This window comes from Myotis lucifugus, unplaced genomic scaffold (assembly GCF_000147115.1).
Source record: "Myotis lucifugus unplaced genomic scaffold, Myoluc2.0 scaffold_161, whole genome shotgun sequence".
In the NCBI taxonomy this organism is placed as follows: Eukaryota; Metazoa; Chordata; class Mammalia; order Chiroptera; family Vespertilionidae; genus Myotis; species Myotis lucifugus.
Genome location: NW_005871209.1, coordinates 319,612 through 345,593, shown reverse-complemented (window position 1 = coordinate 345,593; position 25,982 = coordinate 319,612). Strand labels below are relative to the sequence as shown.

The 25,982-nt window shown below is 37.0% G+C and overlaps 1 protein-coding gene across 1 annotated transcript in view; it reads right to left on the bottom strand.

The window, feature by feature from the left end:
* Nucleotides 1–206: 206 nt before the first annotated feature.
* Nucleotides 207–25,982, bottom strand: part of FUT9 (fucosyltransferase 9) — a 63,847-nt gene continuing 38,071 nt past the window's right edge. The window contains exon 2 of the mRNA XM_023759753.1: nucleotides 207–1,294. Within this exon, the coding sequence (XP_023615521.1) occupies nucleotides 207–1,286 (1,080 nt within the window). The 5' untranslated portion in view covers nucleotides 1,287–1,294. The remainder of the gene's footprint in view (nucleotides 1,295–25,982) is intronic.

Sequence of the window (25,982 nt, the reverse complement as noted above, 5' to 3'; positions counted from 1 at the left end):
TTAGGTATATACAGGATAATTTAAATCCAAATGGAGTGATTGCTAATGCGGAACTCTTAAAAATCTTCATCAAGATATACATTACCCGAGAGTGATCAAAATAAATTGTGACAGAAAAGCAGAATGTCTCATCTCTCTTTTCATTCTCTAAACTTCTATGATATTTCATCGAAAGACTTTGCCAGGTGTGCAAATGTTGGAAAACTCTAATGCCAAAACCATTTCTCTAAATTACCAACAGACTTATATTCTTGATGCCTTTTCACATGATCACAAGCCAAGCATGCATGTGATTCCCAAAACCGTGGAAGATTTACTGTGAAATCTTTCCTCCAGTTAAAGTAACTAAGGTACAACTTATTGTTTTTGTCAACTTCCTTCAGATACTTTGCTAGCTCACTTGGAGAGTTATAATCTTCCACATGAATGAATGAGTCTGCTGGAATATAATTTTCATAGTTTTCCCTAGATGGCCCCAGGACAATAGGTACGGAGCCAGCCAGAAGAGCATTGTAGAGCTTTTCTGTGATGTAATCTTTGTGGATTGAGTTTTCGAAGGAAAGGTAAAATTTACAAGTAGATATGGTAGGAATCAAATTTTTATTATTCACATACTCTCCAAATGCTTGCCCATAGGTATGGATTTCAATGCTTTTGCTTAGCTCGTTGTAATACTTGACCCGGGCGTGCTCAGGGTTCCAGTTACTTACAACCCAGCACACCAACTTCTCTTTGCTTGGCACTTCAAACACGAAGGGGTTTGTGCTCACCGTCAATACGCCATAAGGCACTTGGATATCGGAGTCGCGGCGATAAGTCAGAGTGAGATTGAATAGGTGCTCAATGCCATTCTTCTGGGGCGTGTGAGTCGGTGATTCCAAATTCATCCAAATCCATTTCTGGAAGGGTGGCCTGGCCTGCTGAGGTAAATTCGTCAGATCCCAGCTGATGTCTCGGTGATGGATCAGAACGGCGTGAGATTTGTTGTAGAGAGAACGGTCTGTTGTGAGATGGCATCCTTGGATGTTGAACATGGCTTGGCAGGAGGTAAGGTCAAAGGTCTGCCCAAACGGCCACACCCAAATCAGAATAGTAGTTTCATTAACAGAATCAGTTTTGGTGGTGAAGAAATTTTTCATTTTCAGCACTGAGCTGGTTGACTCCATTGGACTGAAGACCCAGCTGTTGGTGGGCTTGATGTAAATGAGAAGACATGCCATAAAGAAGCCCAGAATAAAGCAGACAATTAAAAATGGGCGGAGAATTCCTTTGGATGTTGATGTCATAATTTTTTCTATGAAACAGAAAGAGAAAGAGGGGTAGGTAGGGGTAAGGATGAAGAATTAATCATAAATATAACTTGACATAGACATGTTGTAAATCCTAAAATACATTTAATCACAGAATCAACTGAATTTTCCTTTTTAGTGTTATCAAATAACTGAAAGGAAGGTTCCCCTAAGGGTTACAAATGAGTCAGAATTTGGTAAACATGTACCAGCTATCTTCAAGCCAGTTACAGTTTATTTTCTCAATGTCACCCTTAGCTGCTATATTTTTATTTGCTTGCTAAACACTGCAAGACAGACTGTCATCACGAAAGCTTTGGCTAAAAGTTTTAATATTTTGAAACTAGACCAGACTTGTGAAAATTTCCCAGTTGATATAATCATTCATTTGCTAGGGTACTTTTTGAGATTGCAATGTAACTTTGCAGTTCAGATGAAATTCAGTAAAAAATAAAAAACAACTTTTAAAAGGAAAAAGTTATGTTTTTGTATTTTTTGGTGTAAATTTATATTCACTGTTAAAAATGGCAACTCTTAATCTGATATCTGTTTTTGTTTGTTTTTATTTTGTTTTTTTAGTAAGTGCACTAATGCAAACATTGAATAAATAAAAACCCCTTATTATTTAATTTAAAAAAATTTTTTTCTTACCCTTTTTATTGTTTGCATTTAATAATTTCTTACTACACCCAATATCTACTAGGATGTGATACTCAAATGCCCTGTTGGCATTAGAACAACATTCCCACTTATGCAGTATGGGCCATTCAAAATAGTTTTTTGTAGCATTAAAATGATATTAGTATTATGGAGGGGCCTAAACAAAATAAGCCAGTCAGAGAAAGACAAGTATCACACGATATCACTTATATGTGGAATCTAATGAACAAAATAAATTGATGAACAAAAAAGACCCAGAGACATTGATGCAAGCAACAGACTGATGTATTTCAGAGGGAAGATGGGGGCACGGAAGGAGATTAACCAATGAACTTATATGCATATATGCATAGCCTATGGACAGACAATAGTGCAGGGAAGGCATGGGGAGGCTATGGGAGGAGAGTGAAGGAGGTCAATGGGGTGGGGGGGAAGGACATCTGTAATACTTTCAAAAATAAAAATAAATTTTAAAATGATATTAATATTATAAAAATAACAATAAATGAATTATCAAAAGGGAAGAATTAAATTTCATGGAGAACAGTATTGATCTTATGAATTTTAGCAGATTGCAGGTTAAAAAGATGAATCAAGGCTTTTAATTTTTCTTAATAGAATTATGGTCAAGGTTTTTCCTCTTTGCCATTGATGGCTCTTTATGAATATAAACACAAAGATAAAATATGTTTACAAAACTGTCTCTGAAACTCATTATTCTTCTCAACAAAATGATATGGTCTTTCAATTTCAAATTCTTTAAAATATTTCAAAATCTTGATCAAAACTAGTGTAGAAACATTAGATGTTACTTAAAGAAAAAAGGAGGAATTGTTCTTATTTAAATACCTAAATTTATGTGAACATTTTAAAAAATCCTATATTTTATTATATAGTTTTCTTAAAACCTATGATATTTCCTATATGGCAAAGCTTGATTTTGTGAGTCAAAAGATTCTGGACATTTTATCCTAGACACACCACTAAAGAAGAATTATTGGAATCAGAAACTGAGACTTACTGTCAGAATTAGCTTCAGACCTATGAAGTCATTAACAAAGGAAAAGAAAAGAGTATATTCTAAATATGTCAGGAACTATTAATTAACCACCGAGTGATAGAGAAAATCAGAATGAATATGAAGGAAATCTCAACTCTTTAGGACTAAATGACATTGATGGTACTACTTGTCAAGTTTTGTAATATGTAGTTAAAACAGTACTTATAAGAAAATGTATAGATTTGCAGTTTTCAGGAAATTAATTAACAAATTGGTCACTCAACAAGCTGTACTCAACAATGGTGCAAAGAAATAAGAAATAAAGATTAAGGTGTGGATAGAAATCATTGAAATTGAGAGCAGAGATTTGAGAGAATTAATATCACATATAACTGTGTGAGATGATGAATGTTAACTAAACTTATTGTGGTAATAATTTCACAATATATACATATTTTAAGTTATTTGTTGTATGACCTAAACTAATACTATTTTATATGTCAATTATAATTTTATAAAACTGGAAAAATATTAAGGTAAACTTTAGGTAAGTGTAATAATCAAGAAGAGAAAATCAAATTAAATATCTAAAAAGAGTAATATTGGTTTATCATAAAAAACTAAAAATGACTATTTGAAGTAATTTTATGGTAATAAATTTGAAAAACTGATGAAATAAATGGTTGTTTCTGCACAAATAGAAAAATGCCAATTCTAATCAGAAACTATGATTAAACAAATAACAATTAAAGAAATGGTATTCATAAATGCTAACTAAAAACAAATACTAGAGCTAGATAGTTTTGCCAGAGTGATATCAACAATTCAATGAGTAAAGAACACTGCTGTCACTTAAAAAATTATTCTAGAAAACAGAAAAATAAATAAAGAAGCTTAACTCATTATATGAAGCCAATTATTATCTTGTTGACAAAAGAAGATATGAAAAGCTAAAAAAAGTTGTATTTCACTTATGAACACAGTTGCAAAAATACAAAAATGTAGCAATAAAAAATATTGAAAATATATCATGATGCAATTCATGAACAGGTTTATGGCAGTTTAGTTACATTTGACACTACTGGGGTCTACAGACTGAGAACATTTATTAGGAGGATCCCCTTTTTAATGGAGTGATATTAACCTTTGGTAGACATGATTTGATTAAGCACTGCAGTGTTGTTATTGTTTTTCTCTATGTGACCAATGTTTAAGGATTTTTAGAAGTGCTCTCATTGAAAATGTCCATAAGTCCTTTTTGAGTTGAAATGCAATGGCAGAAACTATCTAAATAGATGATGTCAATTTAAAATAATCAGGTTAAACTTTAATAGCCACCGGCCACTGTTTAATAAATGTTCATTCTCCACTAGGCCTGTGCTGAGCACTTTGCACACATCATTTCTTTTAATTCTCATAGAGCCTTTATCATGGAAATCTTTTATCACCTCTTCTTTACAGCAGAGGAAAATGAGGGCCAGAGATATATCACTAGCTTAAGCATTGAGTTATGCTCTCTCTTGCTTTCTTTAAACAAATAATGCATACACCAATAATCCATTGAGGTACGTTAGCACCTCAAATTTTATTGTCTTGACATTCCTGGTCTGTACCATTTTCTCTATAATAAAGGACGACTCTTTACCCATGAGTTAAATTTAGATCAATTTCCCTAAATAAGAAAAATACGTTACATTTATATGGTGCTTATTAGTGCCAAACGTTGATCTGAGCACTTACATTAATATATATACATTAACATCTATACATATATATGTGAGCACATAAATTACCTTATTATATTCCAGTTTTACTGATGAAGAGTCTGGGGCCCAGAATGGTTAAGAAACTTGCCCAGGTTCACACAGTTAGTAAACGGCAGAGCACATTCAAACGCAGGCCATCTGGCTCCAGAGTCTGGGCATTTGATAACTATACTTTATATCACTGATTCCTTGGGTTGCAGCCAGAGAATGCAATCATCCTGGAGATACCAGAATGGAAGCTTCGTGACGGTCCTTGTTTCTTCACTGTTGTATCTTCATCACCCGAAAATAGCAGGTGCTTAATAAATGCTGTATATGTTACCTGAATGACTGATGAATCCCCAACTATGTGCAAGGTAAAATGCTTGGTAGCTAGAAAAACCAAAATGAACCAAGTATGAATGAATGAATATATATGTAGTTGATTTCTCGATACATTTAACATATATTTCTCAACAGAATAATTACCATTAAAATTGACATGCAGGTATTCCTATCACTAGATGAGCAAAATCTCCCAGTTTTGCCTCTCTGTCATGTCTCAAAGTTGGCATCAATCTAGCACATTTTAGTCCCCCCGCCCTTTTTTTTTGCCAAATGAGAAGGAACTAATCACCAGGCAGAAACAATGTTCCGCCCACTGTGTGTCTTTCAGTTTCCTCTGCTTCCTGGACATTTTGTATTACTTAGGGTTCTTCTTGTTAACTCTCTGCACACCCTCTCCCCTCACCTTTTAACTGCTGTCAGGGTTAAGTACCAAACAGTAGGAGCAGTTACTCAGTATCCCCTGCTTTGTACAGAAAACTGTCAGAAAAGTTGGCCTCTTGGAGCCAAATTGGCATCCCCTTGACAGGAACCTTTTCACCTATTCTTAATAATTGGATACTCAACATGCCTTCAACTGTTTATCAATAGAATCTATTTTTAAAGCATCTGGAGCTGTGTCAGGATAGAGCTCACCAGAGACAGTAAGTGTATGGCATAAAGCAAACTGCAACAGCAAATCATATCATTAAACTTTTTCAATTATTTTAATAGTTTTAAATACTAGGAAAAATGTAATTTAAAGATGTTAGCATTAAAAATAACAGAATCTTTAGTAAAAGTACTACTTTAGAAAACTTGGTATGCATATGATTCTGTTTTCCATTAAAACACAACCTTCAGTCATACCTTACAATTGTTCTACTGAGTATTAAAGAATGGAAGATAGTTTGTAATAAAAAAGGGTTCAAGTTGTGCTTCTCAAGCCATAAATATACTTAAAGGTATTAGGGAGAGAATTGTGAAACCAAGGAGAGCAGGGGCTTCTTCAAGAAATGGTAATTCTACTTTAAGTTTTTGTTGTTGTATGTGTGTATGTATATTTTAAATTAAATGAGGTGTCACCTCACACATGTCAGAATGGTTATCATTAATAATCAACAAATGACAAATGCTGGCAAGGATGTGGAGAAAAGGGAACCCTAGTACACTGCTGGTGGGAATGCAGACTGGTGTAGCCACTGTGGAAAACAGTATGAAGTTTCATCAAAAAATTAAAAATGGAACTCCCATTTGACCCAGTAACCTCACTTCTAGGAATGTATTCCAAGAAATCAGACACCAATCAGAAAGGAAATATGCACCCCTATGTTCATAGCAGCACCATTTACAATAGCTAAGATCTGGAAACAGCCCAAGTGACCATCAGTAGATGAGAGGATAAAAAAGCTGTGGTACATTTACATAATGTAATACTATGCAGCTATAAAAAAGAAGGATCTCTTACCCTTTGATACAGCATGGAGGGATGAGGAGAGTATTATGCTAAGTGAAATAAGTCAGTTAGAGAAAGACAAGTATCACATGATCTCACTCATATGTGGAATCCATTGAACAAAATAAAATGATGAACAAAATAGATCCAGAAACACAGAAGCATGGAACAGATTGAAGAATTTCAGAAGGAAAGTGGGGGGCGGGGTGGATGGGTGGGTGGGAAGAGATTAACCAAAGAACTTATATGAAAATATGCATAGCCTATGCACACAGACAAAAGTGTGGTAAAGTCCTGGGGGCTTGTAGGGTTTAGCGGGTCAATGGTAAAAAAGGGACAGCTGTAATACTTTCAACAATAAATATAAATTAATAAAAATAAATTAATTAAAAATAGAGTACACTATACTGTAGAACAGAATCTAATACTTGCCTTAAACTATAAGCTAGAATAGGACAGTGGGCTTGTAACTTGCCACTTAGGACTTTATAGGTTGTACCCACCACCTACTTCTTCAACCCACCTGTCGTCTCACACTAGCAGGCATGTGGGGGTGGAAGAGATTTTCCCTATACTCTTAGGAGTTCTTGCGTCAATTTGTTTGGCAATCATTGTGAGGTACCTATATTCTCTACTGGTGGTTTGGGTGCACAATCAAACTATTCCTTGATAAGGTGAGACGTTTTATCCATGGTAAAAATGTGTAAAGATCATAGACCATTTGAACAGAACTTTGGATCCACTTGTGGATCTTTCTATCAACTCAGACCAACCGCAAAGACCGGAAATGAATCATTGACAAATTAGTAGGTGGACTATAGTTTAAAAATACGACATATAGTCACATTGTGACTTTCCCCCTGTTAAATAAAATGAAATTTGTAAAGTGCTTCTGATAGTGCCACACAGAATGCATTCTGTGTTTGTGATTATGTTATTATTCCCTGTTAATTGGACAAGAATCAGAGCTCTCAGCTGAAACTCTTGAAATAATAGATCCCGTTTGATGTCTATGCAAATTATCACCATTTCTAACAACGCACAATCACTTCTACATTTAAAACATAACTCATTATTAATAATCTCTGGAGAAAACATATAATACAAAATTCTGATGAATATAAGGATCAGCGTCTTTCAGTTGTTTATGGAATCAGTCTTTTTGTAAAAGGTTACTCTATAAGCAAATTGTACTTAAAGGATTCTATAGCAGATATTTGCTGATTTTTACTACCTGGTAATTACTGTCTCTTTTTCTGATAATAGCACCCCAGTTTCCTACTGGAACACTACCTCTCCTTCCTGTGTGCAGTCTTTGGGGCTACAGAGAATGCTGTCTCCCCCTTTCCCAAGCAGTGCTGAGCAGGGAGCCAGGTCATTCAAACTCTCTCTCTGGGACTTTGAATTTGGATTTGAAGGGCTCCCAGGGGGAAAAGTTGGGCCGAATTAATCACAGTGGGGTTCTCTGAGAAGGCCACTTAGTGAACTCTGCTACCGGGGTCCAAGGAGCTCCCCAGGCTCCTGCCTTCAGGTATTGGTTTTTCAGGTATTTCTTCAGTTCCAAGAGCTACTCCATGAGGCTTGCAATTATTTCTGTTTTGTTTACATTAGTTATAATTGTTTTTAGTGCTTGAAACAAACACATAAAAATCCTTAATTAAGCAAAATAATAATAATGTTAATCAAAAACCCGAAACTCCCCTCTTGTTTCACTTTCTGCAGGATGTGAAATGTATAATTGAATACTTCAAAATATACCCATGAGTATTTGGATTAAAAATAAACTATATATAAATTCTCAAAACAGCAAACAACTCTCTTCAGTTTATGTTAAGTCATGGACTCCATCCAGAGTTTACATATTGGGTGGTAGTTGGTGTCTAACTGGACAGCTAGTACTCTATTTAGGCAGGCTCAGAGACCGATCTGTTCCCCATGTCATCATCACAGTGTTTAGTATCATGATATCAGGATGGGATTCTGCTGTATTTATTTGGGTGGGGGGTTGTTTGTCTTGTTATTGTTTTGTTTTGCTTTTACTTCTCCCTACAATGTTTATGCTAAGATCCTTTACAAGAAGAAAACTGTAACCCTTATACATTGTGTACTACCAAAATATACTTGGCCTCAAAGTACTGCAAAATTGTATATATTCATTGCTTCACTCTCAAGGATTCCCTTGACACCTCACATTCCACGGAACCTTTCCCCCGGGCCTTCCTGCTCTGAGTTTTGACAGTTCTCCCATTGGATCCTGAGCCAAATGTCGCCTTCCTTTGGGAGAGATGCCATTCACTCTTTGGCAAGAAGACACTGGTTGATCTCTGGAATGCTACCAAATGTGTGTTTGTGAACCTCTCTTAAAGACCTCTGGACATGGGTCTGGTACTCCAGGGGGAAGCCTCTGCTTTACTTCCTCCAAACACTGGAGACGCTGCACCAACAATGCCAGTCTTAGTCACCACGCCTTTTCCTGATTATTCCTCACAACATACTCTGGCACGCACTAGAATCCCCTGACTTATCTCTGCAGCATTTTCATCTTTAGAAATTTTCAAAAACATCTCTCTGTTCCCCCCGCCCCTCTCTCTTTCTCATTTTTGTCTCAGACATTTGTTCCCTGTGGTGGGCGAGACGCCAGCTGCAGTTTCCCTGCGCTGTGAACTTCTTCATCTCGGGCACTTTCATTTTCATGGTCTTTGAAATTTCCTTTTCAATTTAGGGATTAACCTTTTTTTAGGTTGATCTTTTATCTGTTCACTCTCTGCTCCTAATCACTAATTCTTAATTGCTGTCTTTATTTAAATTAGAAGCTCTGTTTGTGGGCTTCGGCTGAGGCTAGAACAATCAGACCTGACGCTGAGCCCAGGAGTAACTTGGTTTGTGTGCTGCCTGCCCATAGAGAATACCGCAAACAGAGCCCAGGCTGCATTTTTTGGCATTTCCCCAGAACAGGCTTTCTGGCTTTCCTGGAGTGTAACACTCTTTCATCATTTGGCTTTCCACACCTGTGCTTTCTATGATTATTGCCACGTTTTAGCCCATAGCAACTAGGTAGGTAAAGTCAATGGAAGCCTTTTTAAAAATGGCCTCTCATTTTGGCCTGATATGTTACTACTAGAGGCTTGGTGCATGGATTCGTGCACTAGTGGGGTCCCTCAGCCTGGCCTACACCCTCTTGCAATCCAGGAACCATGGGGGATTGTTGGACTGCCGGTTTTGGCCCGATCCCCACAGGCTAGGCCGAGGGACCCCAACAGTGCACGAATCCGTGCACCAGGCCTTTGAGAGAGAGAGAGAGAGAGAGAGAGAGAGAGAGAGAGAGAGAAACACATCAATGATGAGAGAGAATCATTGATTGGCTGCCTCCTGCAAGACCCTGGAGGTTGAGCTTGCAACCTGGGCATGTGCACTGACCAGGAATTGAACTGTGACCTCCTGGTTCATAGGTGGATGTTCAATCCCTGAGCCAGATCACCTGAGTGAGGTACGTTAAATTTTAAAGCTAATGCAGCAAAGCAGCATATAAGGAATTCATCTGAAACAGTGTGGCTATCCAGAACAGAGCTATCACAGAGGCTTGGCCTTCGGGGATCGAAACCAGCAGTCTGACATCCCCGGAAGGATGTAATAGTGCACAAAGTGGCATCCGAGCCCTACTGAGCCTGCACACTGTCATGGAAGCGGCAGAGGCTTACACCCCTGCAGCTGCACTCTCCAGCAGTCAGCCCAGTGTCTGGCGCCCGTCAGTCAGCTGAGCGGTGCTCCCACTGTGGGAGCACACTGACCACCAGTGGGAAGCTCCTGAATTGAGCATCTTCCCCCTGGTGGTCAGTGTGCTTCATAGTGACCAGTCTTTCAGTTGTTTGGTTGGTCAGTTGCTTAGGCTTTTATATATATAGATGTATTCCTGACTCTGAAGATGAGACTTCTGTCCTTTCATATACAAAACAGAGCAATTAACCTAGTGGATTATCCTTGGTTTGTTCCTGTCCTTCAAAGCTACACCTGACCCAGTACCAAATCCTTACAAGTTTCCCTCGTAAATATTCCTTAGATTAGTTGACTTTTCTCCATTTCCCTGGGTCAAACATCTATCTTTTGTATAGATTGTTGACAGTGTTTTTTAAGTGGTCCATCCAACACTCACTTTTGGTGTTTTCAATTCCTTCACAGTGCAGCAGACCAGTGGTTCTTAAAGTGTGGTCCTCAGACCTACAGCATCAGCTTTAGCATCAACATGGAAATCTTGTGATGAATGCAAGTTCTCACACCCAACTTCAGAGAAATGGAACCAGAAGCTTGGGGATGAGGCAATCAGTTTAAATAGTTCTTCAAGTGATTCTGACATGCACTAAATTTTGAGAATCCCTGCAGGAGAGTGATCTTTCCAAGTCACAGATAACACCTTATGCTTCTGTTCAAGGTCCTTCAATGAATTCCAATTGCTTATGTCTTAATGTGGCTTAAACAGCCCTGTCCCCAGCCTGAGTGCATGGCAAGCTCCCTGTTGCATTGCCTGCATCACCACACTTGGCCCTCTTGCATGGTCACTGCATCAGCTCTTCCCTCTCTGTTCCCTGGAACAGTTCCCCTCCTCTCTATGTTGATTTGCTCCTTTTCGTTTTTCAGATCTCGGCTCTGACAGTTGTTTATCAAGGGATTCCTGACAACCTCCAATCACTCCTCCCTCACTAACTCAAAGACCACAAGTACATGTCTCATTGCACCATGTGTCATTTTTGCATAGCACTTACCACAGTAGCAAGTTCACCTATATTTGTGTGATTATTTGATTAGTAGTGTTGCCTCTGTTTGACTGTAACTAGGCTCATATGGGTGACATTGGGTAGTCTTCCTCAGGATTTAATCTCTAAGTGCCCAGTCAGGCTTGGCATATCCTTGCAATAAACAAATGCTTTTTAGTGGCCCAGTAGCTAACAATTATTGAGCATTTGCTCAATAAGCACCAGGTTAAGGCTTTTATGTGTATTTTAATCATTTGATGTTCAGGAAAAAAATTATTTTTTTGTTCATTTATTTACCAAATAAGTATGTATCACATTCTATGTGCCAAACATGGTTGTATGCACTTAACAAATATCAACTCCTTTAGATCCCAAAATGACCAGTTGAAATGTATATTACAATTACATACATTTTTACAAATGAGGAAATTGATGTGCATCTATTTGTCTCACGTCACATAGTAAGTGATCAATTAAGATGTGGACACTCATAGTTAGACCCCAAAAGGTGTTGCTTTAACAATACATTTTAAAAATATAAATGCCAGCTTACAATTGCAAATAATTTTATGAATGAAAATTTATATATAACTCTATTACTTTGGAGTTGTTGTTCATTAGAACAAATTGGATTCACCAATACTCCCTCCCTGCTCTTATTCTGGACACTAGTGGCTAGGAACGATGGATCCAGAATACTAGAAGTTTTAGATAATTCTCTTCCTGTCCTTAAGAGACTATGGAGTGATGAATGAGAAGAGGGTGAATTCTAGCTTTGTTTTATTGCTGGGGTATCTATAATGCAAATCAAGAAATATCAAAAATTGTTGACACATTTGCAATTGCTGAATCAAGGCCTCTGTGATAGCTCTGTTTTGGATATCCACACTGTTTCAGATGAATTCCTTATATGCTGCTTTCCTGTGTCAGCTTAAAAATTTAACCTACCTCGCTCGGGTGGTATGGCTTAGTGGTTGAGCATCTACCTATGAACCAGGAGGTCACAGTTCAATTCCTGGTCAGGGCACAGGACCGGGCTGCAGGCTCAACCCCCGGGTCATGCAGGAGGCAGCCAATCAATGATTCTCTCTCACCACTGATCTCTCTCTCTCTCTCTCTCTCTCTCTCTCTCTCTCTCCCTTCCTCTCTGAAATCAATAAAAGTATATTTAAAAAATTAACTTATCAAAATGGGCCTAGTTTCCCCAAAACATAAAGGTAGAGGAAATGATTAATTTAATTAAAATTTGAGTTATATCTTAGAGTGTGTTCACATAATGTCATCAGTTAACATTTCTAAAGAATTTATGAGTTTTTATTCTGTTACTTAAAACGGAATAAAAAAATTTCTTCTCTATAAATTTTATATGCCAAATTCCCTGGATCACACCAGACTACTACAATAAAGTCATGTGTTTTTAATGACCATATTATAATAGTTTAATCTCCATTGGTCTGGAAACTTTTCTTCCAGGTGTCCCTCAGTTGTGTCCATAAAAGAGGGCGGGAGTTTCATCTGTCTGGCAGCAGCAGTCACCGTCCACTCTGTTTGTCCTTCATCCTTCAGCTACCACAAGTCTGAGAACCATTTGATGCAGCTTCATCTCTGGTCCTACCCATTGAGTATGTGGGCCTTGAATACCAAATCCAGCTTTCCCTGACCTCTAACCCCAGGGTGTCAGAGATTTTTGGGTTCCCATTTCAGTGGAAAATTGGCTGTTTGAACCAATCTTTCTGTCTCCAGTAGCTTTGACTGTGCTGAGATAATACATCTCTCCCAGAACATTCCCTTAACTTCGGGTCCTCTAACTGCTGACAGTGGTAGCTCTAGTCCAGTTTGCAGGGCAAGACAGTGAATCTATAGGAAACAAACTGCTCTACCTTCCTTGGCTCTTTCCTTCAACCTTCCCCTCAACATGAAATTCCTGCTTTTACATTTCTGAAAACAGAAACAGAACAACATCATGCATACCAAAGGATGCTCACAGATACTAGTTTTAAGAAGAAGGTTGCAGGAATAGAAGAAAGAATATCTATCTAAGGAGGTAAACACTGTATTAGATGGGGCATTGCCATGACAACAGTTTCTGAATCACACCAAATTTTGCAGGCTGATCATCTTTTGAACTCATGTGAAACTAATTAGCATCAGCTTTACGAGGATTAAATAAAAACACATCACTGTAGTTAATGTGGAGCTTCTGAAACTTCAAGTTAAATCTATAATCAGAGAATAGGCCAGTAAGAACTAACATAGAAAGCATGAGCCACAAAGACTCAACAGCCTCAGAGGCAATATGATAAAAAGTGTGGTTAAAAGATTGTAGGAAAGAAGCAAGTTTAATCAACTTGCATCTGAATAATCTGAAAATGAACTGATTAGCATGATTAACAGAAGATAATATTAGAGGAAAGGTGGAAAGGAGGAATTTAGAAGAAAAGAATTCACCAGTGAGAAACCCTCAATCTTAGAGATACAAATTCACCAATCCATGGAGGGGAGAACTTCCACTGTATTACACAATTAAACTGGCCCCATTGGCATCTTTCTCCCCAGCCTCAATGACCCAAAGAAGTGATAAATACTTTTTTTGAATATTTAGTTTACCGAGTAGTTGAATGCTCAAAACAAAGTGCCACTCTTGGCGAATAGAGAAAATGGAGGCTGTCTGTCAAAAGAGACTATATTTGCCCCGCCGGTGTGCCTCAGTGGTTGAGTGTCGACCTATGAACCAGGGGGTCACAGTTCAATTCCTGGTTAGGGCACATGCCCGGGTTGCAGGCTCGATCCCCAGTAGGGGGCTTGCAGGAGGCAGCCCATCAATGATTCTCTCTCATCATTGATGTTTCTATCTCTCTCTCCCTCTCCCTTCTCTGAAATCGATTTAAAAAATATATTTTTAAAAAGAGACTAGATTAAAAGAGAGCTCACTTGTTTCTTCCTCTCCTACCACAGTGGAAAATGAAGACTGCTCCCTCCTCATAATTCTGGAATCTAAATAAGAAAAAATAACCTCATTCCACTTATTAATCTTGATTTTTCCTAAATGTTCAATTTCTGTGTTTCTAATTGTTGTTTTTCCATTAGAATTTAAATGTAACCATAGTTCCCATATCTGTTGTTAAAGAACCCTCACCCTCCCAAACATGGCTCCTGTTTTCCATATCTCTGCAAATAGCCATATCACCCATATACCTGTGTAAGCCTCTAATTGAAAATCATTGTTTATGTCTTTCACTCCCTTAACCTGACATCTAATCCATTACTATATTTAGTCAGTTATTTATATATAAAGTAGCTACATGCTAGATTTGTGCATGTAAAATGAATTGATACATGTAAATTACCCAGAACAGGTCCTGGCACATAGCAAGCACTCAGTAATTGTGAATTGTAATATTTGTTACACATACATGTATATGGCTTAAGGCATATATTTTTTATTACTGATTATAAAAATTCCACATATAGTAGTGACAATAATAAGCTTTGTACTTCCTTTGAGGGACAGAGTTGTAGGAGATTTTACATGGTATAACCTTTTCACTTAACCACTGAGCCATCAGTCAAAAAGTAAGTGGTATTTTGCAGCATGAATGTGTCACTGCTTGTCATTGGCCACAATGCAAAAGGCAATTTGCTCCATTTTAATTTTGATTTTGTTCCATCTTTTAGAGTAATTACTGGACAATTATTTTGTCATAAGCTATATGCTCATTAGGCAAATCTGGCTCCATGAGATTAAGAAACTCATTTTCTCTGATGTGCTTTGCCCCTCTGTGACCTTCAATTTCTGAAAACGTATTTTTTCAGGTGTTCTTTTTTGGAGTAAGTGATTTTCACTCATTTTCATTTTCTTAATTTCCATTGTGCCTGTGTCCTGAAATTCCACTTTTTTCTTACAATTGACAAACTAGCTGATATAAAGCTTTGCATATAACAAATGCTCATTGAATATTTTTTAAGTTCCTTTGTGTATGTGGCACAGTGTTATAGATGGGCATTCCCACAAATACAATTAAGCTTCCTTAATGAACTCATAAAAAAAGTGGTAAAGTAAGGTACAAATCCTGCTGAATAATATATGCTTTAAAAGATTTTATATTCAAAAAGCCATTCCTCCTTTGTGCTTCTCTAGCTGCTGTGCATCTTTCTGATATACTTGCATTATAATGAGGCCATAGTGAATTTGCCTGTATTTCTCCCCTATTACACCCGAGCTTCATAGAGGCATTAACCAAATTTATTTTGACTTTCTATTCTAGCTACCTAGGATAGTTTCTGGTACATGGCAGGCATAAATATCTACTAATTGAGTAGGGGAAAAAGTAAATGAATGAATGAGAGTTCAAGCAAACATCCTGACTTTATATGGTCTTTCTTTCTTTCTTTCTTTCTTTCTTTCTTTCTTTCTTTCTTTCTTTCTTTCTTTCTTTCTTTCTTCCTTCCTTTCTTTCTTTCTTTCTTTCTTTCTTTCTTTCTTTCTTTCTTTCTTTCTTTCTTTCTTTCTAATTGAGTAGGGGAAAAAGTAAATGAATGAATGAGAGTTCAAGCAAACATCCTGACTTTATATGGTCTTTCTTTCTTTCTTTCTTTCTTTCTTTCTTTCTTTCTTTCTTTCTTTCTTTCTTTCTTTCTTTCTTTCTTTCCTTTCTTTCCATGGAGTGGAAAGAGACACATTTTCTATCTTCATATACAATATGGAATGACAATGCCCAAACTCCCAATATCTGAACATTTCCAAGCAATAAGGTCAATGCTTTGAGAGAGTGGGGTTTCTGCTCCTTGTGGTATGAATTACTCAGATCCTTCTGAAATCCCAAAGCTAGGGAAAGTGCAAAGTAATTTTTATTTGATTGTTTGTTTATAGATGACAGTTCTGTGAAATCCAAATATAAATGAGATCCTTAAGGCAAAGAAATATAGTATTTTTTTCACTCTGTGATTTTATGAATTCCTAACAGTAGGTGCCAATGTGAAGCAAACATAGATTAAGTTCAAAAGCCAACTCTCATTCAATGATGAGAAGGGGGATTGATGCTTTTTAAACATGTTTAGTATATTAAATAATTAGCATATTGATAGGGCTACGGAACACTTACATATTGTAATTCATATTCCTTCCATTTATATCTCTGTTAAATAGTAAATCAAATGAGGAATTAAGATTCATAAATAATTATTTCTAAAAATGATGACATTATTCAAAGCCTGGAGTTACAGTTCCTTTAATTAATGATTGTCAGGTAGTTAACAATGGAAATATTTGCAAGTCTTACATCGACTAAAGATAAAGAGATTTTTAGCATTTGCATTGATGATAATGGAAAATAATTAAGACAATTTTTAGCTGCAAGGTATCTTTGTGATCATCTAATCTGACAGTCTCATTTTACTAGTATAGCTAAATATAATTATGAAATGGGTATGTAAAGTTAAATTACTACTAATACCACATATTTAGTGATACAGTAGGAATAGCAGGAACTTCAAATCATATATTTGGCCTCTGGTCCAAGACTTTTTCCATAGTATAATATCTCTTCTCCTCATAACAGAGGGAAGTATAGCTGTGATACAAAGAATTCAAAGTGAAGAAAGTCTAAATGCAATTTATTAAGTGGATTAGGATTAAAGTAACTCAAATGAAAAAAGAAATTGAAAACAGAAAAGTCTTGCTAAGATGTTTAATCAGCCCAGTAGCTTGTCTTGGCCATCCTGGTACACATCCTTTCACTTCCTCCTTTTTCTTCATGACACTGTCACTGTGTTCGAGCCCTGCAGCCTTAGAAGTCACCAACATTGGGAGCTGAGCAGAATGGCAGTGTAGGTGGATGTCAAATTTTGGTCTTCAGTCTGACACTCTTAGTCCCTTTAAAAATGGTAGGTCCTGCCCAGCTGGGTGGGGTTGGAGCGTTGTCCAGAACAACCCAATCCCCGGTCAGGGCATGTACAGGAGGCAACTGATCCATGTTTCTCTCTCCCTTGCTCTCTCTCTCAAATCAATATCCTTGGATAAGGATTATAAAAAGGGGGAGGTCCCTTACCTCCACAGTGTAAGCAAACAGCCTGCCTATCAAGAATTGTTTCTGCTTTGGGGAAACAGATGTTTGTAGAAATGTTTTTGGAAGGTACGATTCTAACAGAAAAGGACTGATAAAGTAGATAATTAGTATTAGTGAGCATTTACTATGTGGCAGATTCTACGCTGAGGATTTTATTATACAGTGTCCACAGATGGGAATAATTTCAATCCTTACCTCATAGGATTGTTTCAACAATTAAATGAGCTAAATCAAAGTGTTTTAGAAACTGCCTCACACATAGACATATCTTTCTTGATAAAAGACAGCTGTTATAACCGTTATCTCATTTAATCCCAATGATCCTATGCAAAGGTTGGGAATTCATTACTTGGTCAGAACTACTACTGCTGGCTTTGGGGCCAGAACTGAGAACCATGCCCTTCAGCACTAGTTAGCTTTCTGCATCTTTCAGGAATTTTGGTTGAATTAGAAGTGGGAGTGGAGCAGAGACTGAGGTGTGCCTCCTGTTCCATATACAGTAGCTGGGGAAGCTTTAGCATGTGCTCTGCAACTTAGTTTTTGACCTCTAAATGAGAATAACAACACCTACCCTATAAGGGTGGTTGTGAAGAAATGTAAGGCAACATTTAAGAGAGTAATAGTTTGGGATTATCCACACATTTTCTTTTTTGAGTTTTCTCAATGTATGACTTTTATCCGAACTGGCATGTCTACCTCAATTATCATGACAGTGGAGTAGGTAAGTTAGGATTGATTCAAGAATAAAAAAGAGAAAGACAAATGCAATTTTCAGTTTCTACATGTAGTACAAGATGCAAGTTCAAATATTATTTTGAAAGGGGATTTCAAGTGCCTATATTCCTTTTTGAATCTATCAAATTCTAAGACTGAAGGAAGCTCTCTGGGTTTTGGCTTAAGTGGAGGTGTCAGATAATTGAGGGTAACAGTAAAAGCAGAGGAACGCAAGGAGGCCTCTTAAAAACCATCATAGCTGTCAAAGTCAACTTGGTGAGTGTAGGCAGACACTGAGATCTTGAGGAACACCTTTTCTAGGCCGCCCGGGGTTCACATATGGTATGGGTGGGATGCAGATGTACCTGGGAAGCTTGCCTGAGGGGAATGCCATGATGCGGGCCTGCAGGTCTACAGATTTGACTCTCTGAGCTGGGTCTGAGTGGTGCCCACAGCCAGTCCCTTTAAAGGTCATAGCACCAAAGAAACTGTGGGGAACCCACAGCAACCATTGAGTGTCCTTACTGGGAAGTCACAGGTCATAGTTACCCAGCCTCACACTTAAATCAGCAGGGCAAGCCACAGGTCAAGCCACAGGCCAAGAAGCTTGGCCCTGAGGTTGGAAGATGCCAGACAGGAAGATGCTTCGCCTCCTTCTCTTGGGCTTTATCTGAGCTTTTGAGAAAAGCAGGTGAAAGGAGAGAATATCTGAGAGAATAAAACATTTAAAATAACCAGAAGGGTCAGTTTTAATCAAGGGATAGCAACTATGTGCCTGGTGGTCAAATTTAGTCAGTGCCTGTTTTTATAAATAAAATTACACTGGACAACAGCCAGACCAACCACTTATGTGTTGTTCGAGGCCGCTTTTGTGCTATGGTGACAGAATTAGCAGCTGCGACAGAGACCATGCGGCCCACAGAGGCTAAAATATTTATTATCTGCCCCCTTTACAGAAAAAGCTTGCAACCCTCGCTTTAAAGCATCAGGTTGACCTTGTTTTAAAAACCTAATGTGCATCTATTATTTATATTTTTATTGTTATTTGATGGCTCAGGTGGAAAACCAGAGTAATTTTCAGCAACAAACTGTACTTTCTCTTTACTGCTAGCTAAATCTACATTAAATTAGGTGTCCATGACATCTCTACTTAACTAATTATTACTGCTAGCTATAGAGTAGGTACATATTTTTATGAATAAATTTATACTAATTTTTTTCTGCTTCCTTTGAAATGAGTATATTTCATATATATATCCTAGCAGACAATGCAGTATTAGGGATGTACTTAGTTGAAATAGAAGGCGGGAGTAGGTCAGAGAGGAAATAAAAATGTAATACCCTTCCTTACTCTGTAAAGAGCTGAGGATGCTGGCTGGGAAGGGGACATGGCCTGGAGAGGCCCTGTTTCTTTCTCTTTGATGAGCGCCAAGAGTTAGCTCCTAAACTATAGCCTCAGGAAGTGGGAGCCAAAAGGGCATTCCCTTAGCTTTCCTTATTGAGACATTTTTTTAGTCCAGCTGCAAGAAAGAAGTCCTGCAGTCTAGCTAACTCCTAATTGTTAAGGCAAAGTCATGTTTGCCATAGCAACACAATTAGAGCACAGCAATGTTTAGTGTAAGAGTCTGAAACATTTTGGAGTCAACTATTCCTATGGAATACATAAATACTTTAGAGTCTAAAGTCGGCAACTCATTAGTCAACAGAGCCAAATACCAACAGTACAACGATTGAAATTTCTTTTGAGAGCCAAATTTTTAAACTTAAACTATATAGGTAGGTACGTTGTTATTAACTTAATTAGGGTACTCCTAAGGCTTAGGAAGAGCCACACTCAAGGGGCCAAAGAGCCGCATGTGGCTCGCGAGCTGCAGTTTGCCTACCACGGCTTTTCCAGTGATGGCGAACCTATGCCACCTCTGACACGCGAACTCATTTTTTTTGTTGATTTTTCTTTGTTAAATGGCATTTAAATATATAAAATAAATATAAAAAATATGTCTTTGTTTTACTATGGTTGCAAATATCAAAAAATTTCTATATGTGACACGGCACCAGAGTTAAGTTAGGGTTTTTCAAAATGCTGACACGCCGAGCTCAAAAGGTTTGCCATCACTGGCTTAGACCATAATCATTAAAATGAGAGAGAGAGAGAGAGAGAGAGAGAGAGAGAGAGAGAGAGGAGAGAGAGAAAGAAAAGAAAACACATGTCTATGAAATGGCTTGTATTTAATTTCAATGAGCTTTTGGTTGGATGTTTTCTAGACAATTTGTAGAGGACTTCAGTCCTGGGCCAGATAGACGAAGTCCTTTGGTTTCCTATGATTCACAGATCATTTTCTGTGAATTCTTCCTACTTTTTCCATTTACTTCCATCTTCGTCAGCCTCTCTAACCTAATCAAACTTTCTGTGTTCACCTTATTTTTTTTGTGTTTTTCCCCACCTAGGTCCCAATAAAGTGGTCAGCCTCTTTTATTTGGGGAAATTGTGTCTATTTCTTGCTAGGAGAAAAACCCTGACCGGAACCATATTATTTAACCTCTGCCTCCAAGTAATTCTGTATTTAACTGGTGAAAGATAACTGTTCTATTTCAATAACATTCTCCAGTGGAGAAACCTTTTAGGTATAATTTACATCTTTCTTGTAATTTGCCACCACTTAATTTGGTTCTATCTCCATGTAGATGGAAAACATCTGGTCAACTATTTTTAAATGTTTTTATTGATTTTTAGAGAGAGAGGAAGGAAGAGGGCTAGAGAAATAGAAACATCGATGAGAGAGGAACATCATAGGTCGGCTGCCTCTTGCATGCCCCCTACTTGGGATTGAGCCTACACCCGGGCATGTTCCTAATCAGGAAACTAATTGAGCCTCACTGACTGGGCTGGTCAACCTTTTAACAGAGCTTTCTCTATTCTTAAAAATAGTTATCAACAATTCTCAGCTATCCTTTCCTTAATAGTAATCTAAGTTTCTTTAACATCTTTTTATAATAATATGCTGTTCTTTCAATACAAAGCTGTAATTGTTAATGCACTAATTTGATATGTTTCATAGAGTGGTGAAAAGTTTGCATTGATTCAATCACTTTTTTTTTAGCTTCAATCCCTAATGTACTGCTTGTAAATCTTTAAGGTGGGTTGGGTGGGGACAAGTTGTGGCCTGTGACTTAAAAGCAAGTGAGATAATTACTGGGCCATTGGATTCCATATTTCTTGTCTCAACCAGAGAGGAAAGTTTCTCATTTTAGAAGTCCTAATAAACATTTCTTGTGTTTCTCTTAGTTTTGATTCACAGAATAAAGTCTCAGATCCCTCTTTAGAAAAAACAAGCAACAATCAGCATAAAACAAATTATTAACTTCTTTGGTATGTAAATGTTTTCCTAAAAGAAAATTTAATGACAACAATGTGGCAATCACATATATTTAAAAACTTAAAAGCCTTAGCAATGCTGTGAAATGATAGTGTATTTCATGAAGTAGACAGTATTAGAAAAAAACAAAAGAAAATCTGTAGGACTTTTTAGAATGTCATAATACATGTTAAATTATCATATTGTAAATATAAATGACCAGGTGTTCTATCTTGCCAAATTCATAATTTTACAATACAGATACAAAAATATTTTATCTCCTAAAATATTCATCATTTTTTGTTTCTTTTCTGAAAATAGATTCTTTTTTATTTTTTGAAAATAGATTTTAAATGAAACAAGATCATAGTCAAGAAAACCACAAGTGAACACAGACTTTGAGGAAAAGACATGCTTAAGTCCCACTTCCCACCAGGAAAGAGGTAAGGCCATGTGTTATTCTTCAGTTCATTCAATAAATATAATTTGTTATCAACTTCATGTTGAGCACTCTTCAAGTTGCTCTTAATATAGCTGGTAAAGGAGATTGACAAGTTCTCTTCTCTCATGCAGCTAATATTTTAGTGGGAGATCCAGATAATTATCAAAAACAAGTAAACCACACAATATCAGTTAAGGCAAATTGTTTGAAGAAAATGAAATACAGTGCTACAGAGTGACTAGTGTCCAGGTAAAGCAGATGATAGAGGGATATTTAAAGGGAGACTTAAATGACAAATGGGGGGGGAGATTGGGGGTTAATGGGAAATGAGGACACATTTGTAAAACCTTAACCAATAAAGAAATTTAAAAAAAACAACACCATATTGAATAAATTTTGAAGAAGCAATAAAAAAAATGACAAATGGGAGCCAGCCCCTCAGTGACCTGGAGAACAAGCAGTGGAACTGTTTGTGCATTACTTTTTACAAGGAATGAATTGCCTGCCCCTCCCCACCAGTGCAAATCGATACCTCCCATTTTCTATGTCTTTTCCCAAATCCATAAGACCATTTATTTTGACTCTAGCCTTTTAAAATATTTTCCATTAATAGTGTTTTAATACATCAACAATACCAGGGTAACTTCACACCTCATTGTGTGTTATTATGTAAATATTTGTACATAGCACACTTATGTCCTGGATGTATATAGTTATCTATTCAAGAATGAGAATTGTATCTTTATATTTATTTTATCCTTAATAGTGACAATCCCTTTGGACAAATGGTATTGACAAAATAAGAAATTTGAAGTTTGTTGAAGATCTACCAGGATTTGACATTTGACCCTGTAATTAGATTTTCAATCTCTAAAACAGTTTTTGTAAAAAGAGAAGAGGAATGCCTGTGGGGATAATGACCACAGCACCTTGCCTAATAGTGACATGACAAAAGTATGTTAAATAAAAGCAAAGTAGTTGAAGCTGCTCAGATAGGGCACATTTACCAATGGATCCTAAATGCATAATCCTTGGTTTAAGAATTTAAACATGCTTCTCAGTTTTAGTTGTCAGTTCTCAGACATAAACTTTCCATGATTGTCCTTTTTATTTTTCAGTAATAAATTTCCTTTCTTTCTTGCCTTGACTTTTGGCAGCAATCTCTAAACATTGCTACAAGGGTGCAGAAACCATAGTATTCAGACACTAATCTTCAAGAAGGGGTAAAAGATTTTAGTGGTTATGTAGTTAATAAGCTCAATATGCCTTAGTGATGTAGTGTAGTTTTCCAAATATAGGGACAAAACAATCAGTTGAAATTGGGTTCAGACCTATAAACAATCACAAATAAGCATTTTGGTGGGAAGAAAATACATATGAAAAATGCATATGGTGGTAAATGGCAGTATCCTCAAGAAAAATATTAAAGGAAACCTGTCATTCTAGTTAGCTCACATTGCTGATTTAAGGATTATTTCCTATCTTTAGAATTGTCAATGATAGTCAGCCAAAAATGTTCTTCAGTATTAGAAAATTTATTCTGTTAGGTGTCTCAGAATAGGATCTCAGGGTGATGTTTCAGGCCACTTGCATAATTTTAGATTTGGGATAAAAGAAGGAAAACCAAGAATGATTATTCCTTAAGTTGATGGGAGCCCTTGAATAAGGCAGAGGGATTTGACATTTTGCTGCATGGGCCCTCTTTAAAGCTGCCATTTAAAAATTTTAAGTATTTGAGGTTAAAAAATCTCTATTTTGTTTGAAACTGGCTCCAGAAAAATAAGGGTCATGCATTGGAGACAAAATCACCTTGGGACATGGAGAATGGTAACAAGAACGAGGTGATTGGGAACCCTACAGGAGGAGCTTCAAAGAATCTAGAATAAGGAAGGAGAGAGGTGTCTCAGACAACTCTCCTGCCCACCTCACACTGCTCCCAGCCCAACCTCGGACCCTGACCTCTGCTGCAGGGAGGCGACCATCTCCACGGCCCTCTACCAGCTCTGGCTTGCTTATGCAATCCAACAGCACCTCTCCTTGGGTTATATCCCAACCACTGACTGCGTTGAGACCTCTCTGACACCCTGAGTGTAGGACATTCTTGGGAGCCTGCAAAACATTCAGCAGTGCTGGGCAGTTAATATCTAAGAAGTCAATCTTGTCTAAAGGGGGATGGGAACTAACAGGAAAATGCTTTTGTCTTTCATCCCCTAGGGCCTGGCAAACAGTCTGACACATTTCCTAGGCTCCTTGCCATGAACTTCAGTGCCAGTCACCTGTTTAGTAGCCACCTTTATAATGCATCCTGGAATAAGCTTTTTTTTTATCTTTCCTTTTTCACTTGTCCTGTTCTGTATTCCTGTTCCTTAAAATCAGATGCTCCTCAAAAATTACTGACATTCAAGTATCTGTTTCAGGCTCTGCTTTCAGGACTAAAACTAAAGTAGTGGGCATTTAGAAGAAAGGGGGGAAAAGCAGGAAGAGTAAACCACATATTGTCCCTCAGTAGACTGTTAATAGATTTATGTCCTAAATTGAGGCTATAAGTAACTTAGAGGAAGTGAGTTTTATACAAAACTGGGATTTTTTTTGTTTTGGTTTTAGTTTCTACCTGATTCAAAACACAATCCCCAAATGCCTTGTTCTCCAGTGTTTCAAATGTGTTGTCTGAATGGAGAGCTAGAAAAATATATTTCCTTCTAATCCAGGGACAGTAGCTCTTTGTCATTATTATATACTTTATGGACTTCTATTAACTTATAACAGAAACCATGGGAAAACCATTATCTTTAACCTATAAGGCAATGATTCTGTGTGACAGTAATAGTATTTCCTTATTTTATTCCTATTCAACAGTATGTGTGTGTATGAAAGAAATAAATTTTGTTCTAGTTTAACTGGTTTTAAATGCCTATTCTTTTTTTTCAAAGACAGTTTAATTTTGATGTAACATAGTTCATGACTCTAATGTATTAATGTAGGTTGTTTTCTGTTTATGGTTAGTATAAATCCCTGCTGTTAACATTCAATCTTATTTATAATTTATTTTAAACTTCTGCTGAGGGCAATCTTGGTTTTCAACATCTATCAAATGAGACATTTAACTCTCATGAGTCACAATATCAATTCGACATACTGTGCAAATTATAAACTACTTATATTCAATTCTCATGAAATTTAGCATTTCCATGAGATTCAGGTGGAAACTCAATTTTCTTGCATTATTTAACAACACCTTGACTTAAATAAGAGATACTTTAAAATGGCAATGTGAGTTTGAGCTTCTTAAGATGTTATCTATGCACATACATTCCCTTCTCTGATCAAAGCTTTTACCCTAGTTCTTTGAAATAGTATATCTGTAATTTCATTAGACACTTCAAAACACTTCAGGATGCAAGCATTTTTCAGTATCTAATTTAGCTGGAACTGCAAATGAGTCCTATTTGTTTTTCAGGTTGGTTTTATTTCATTAAGTTAGAATTACTTGTTTCCTAATTACATGTGGAAATAAATAGCCTTCTCACAGGCTAATGAAAAAAATCACTCTCAACTTTATTCCAAATTTATTTGGCTGACTGAAAGAAAGTAATCTCTCACTCATCATTACCAGAAGAAGTTCTCTTAATCAACACAATAAAAAATGTTGGTTTGAATTTCCCCAAATGAATCAAAATCAACCAATTTTGAAGAGTAAAGGAGAAAAAATTGGTGGATACATCATTAAAAAAGAGATTTGAGCAGTATTCCATTGTAAAGGGTGGGGAAGTGGTTTACAGTTGTGAGTATGCAAAACACAGTTTATTCTTGTATTATTATTTATTAATTGTTATTATTTTCCATATAAATAATTGTAAACCTAATTTTGCCCCAACCTACGTAAATATACCACATCTTACCCAGACAAAAAATAAGAAATATAGCCATTTGTGACAACAAAGATACATATTGAGGATATTGTGCTAATTGAAATAAATCAGGTGAAAAAGGACAAAAATCTATGTGATTTCTCTCATATGTGAAATCTATAATAATAAAAGCATAATATGCTAATTAGACCAGATGTCCATTGGGATGACCTTCTGGACGAAGTCAGGGCTGTGAGGGAAGCCCGGGTCCCGGATGCCAGAGGGAAGCCAGTGCCAGTAGCCAGGGGAAGGAAGGCCTACTCTTGCACGAATTT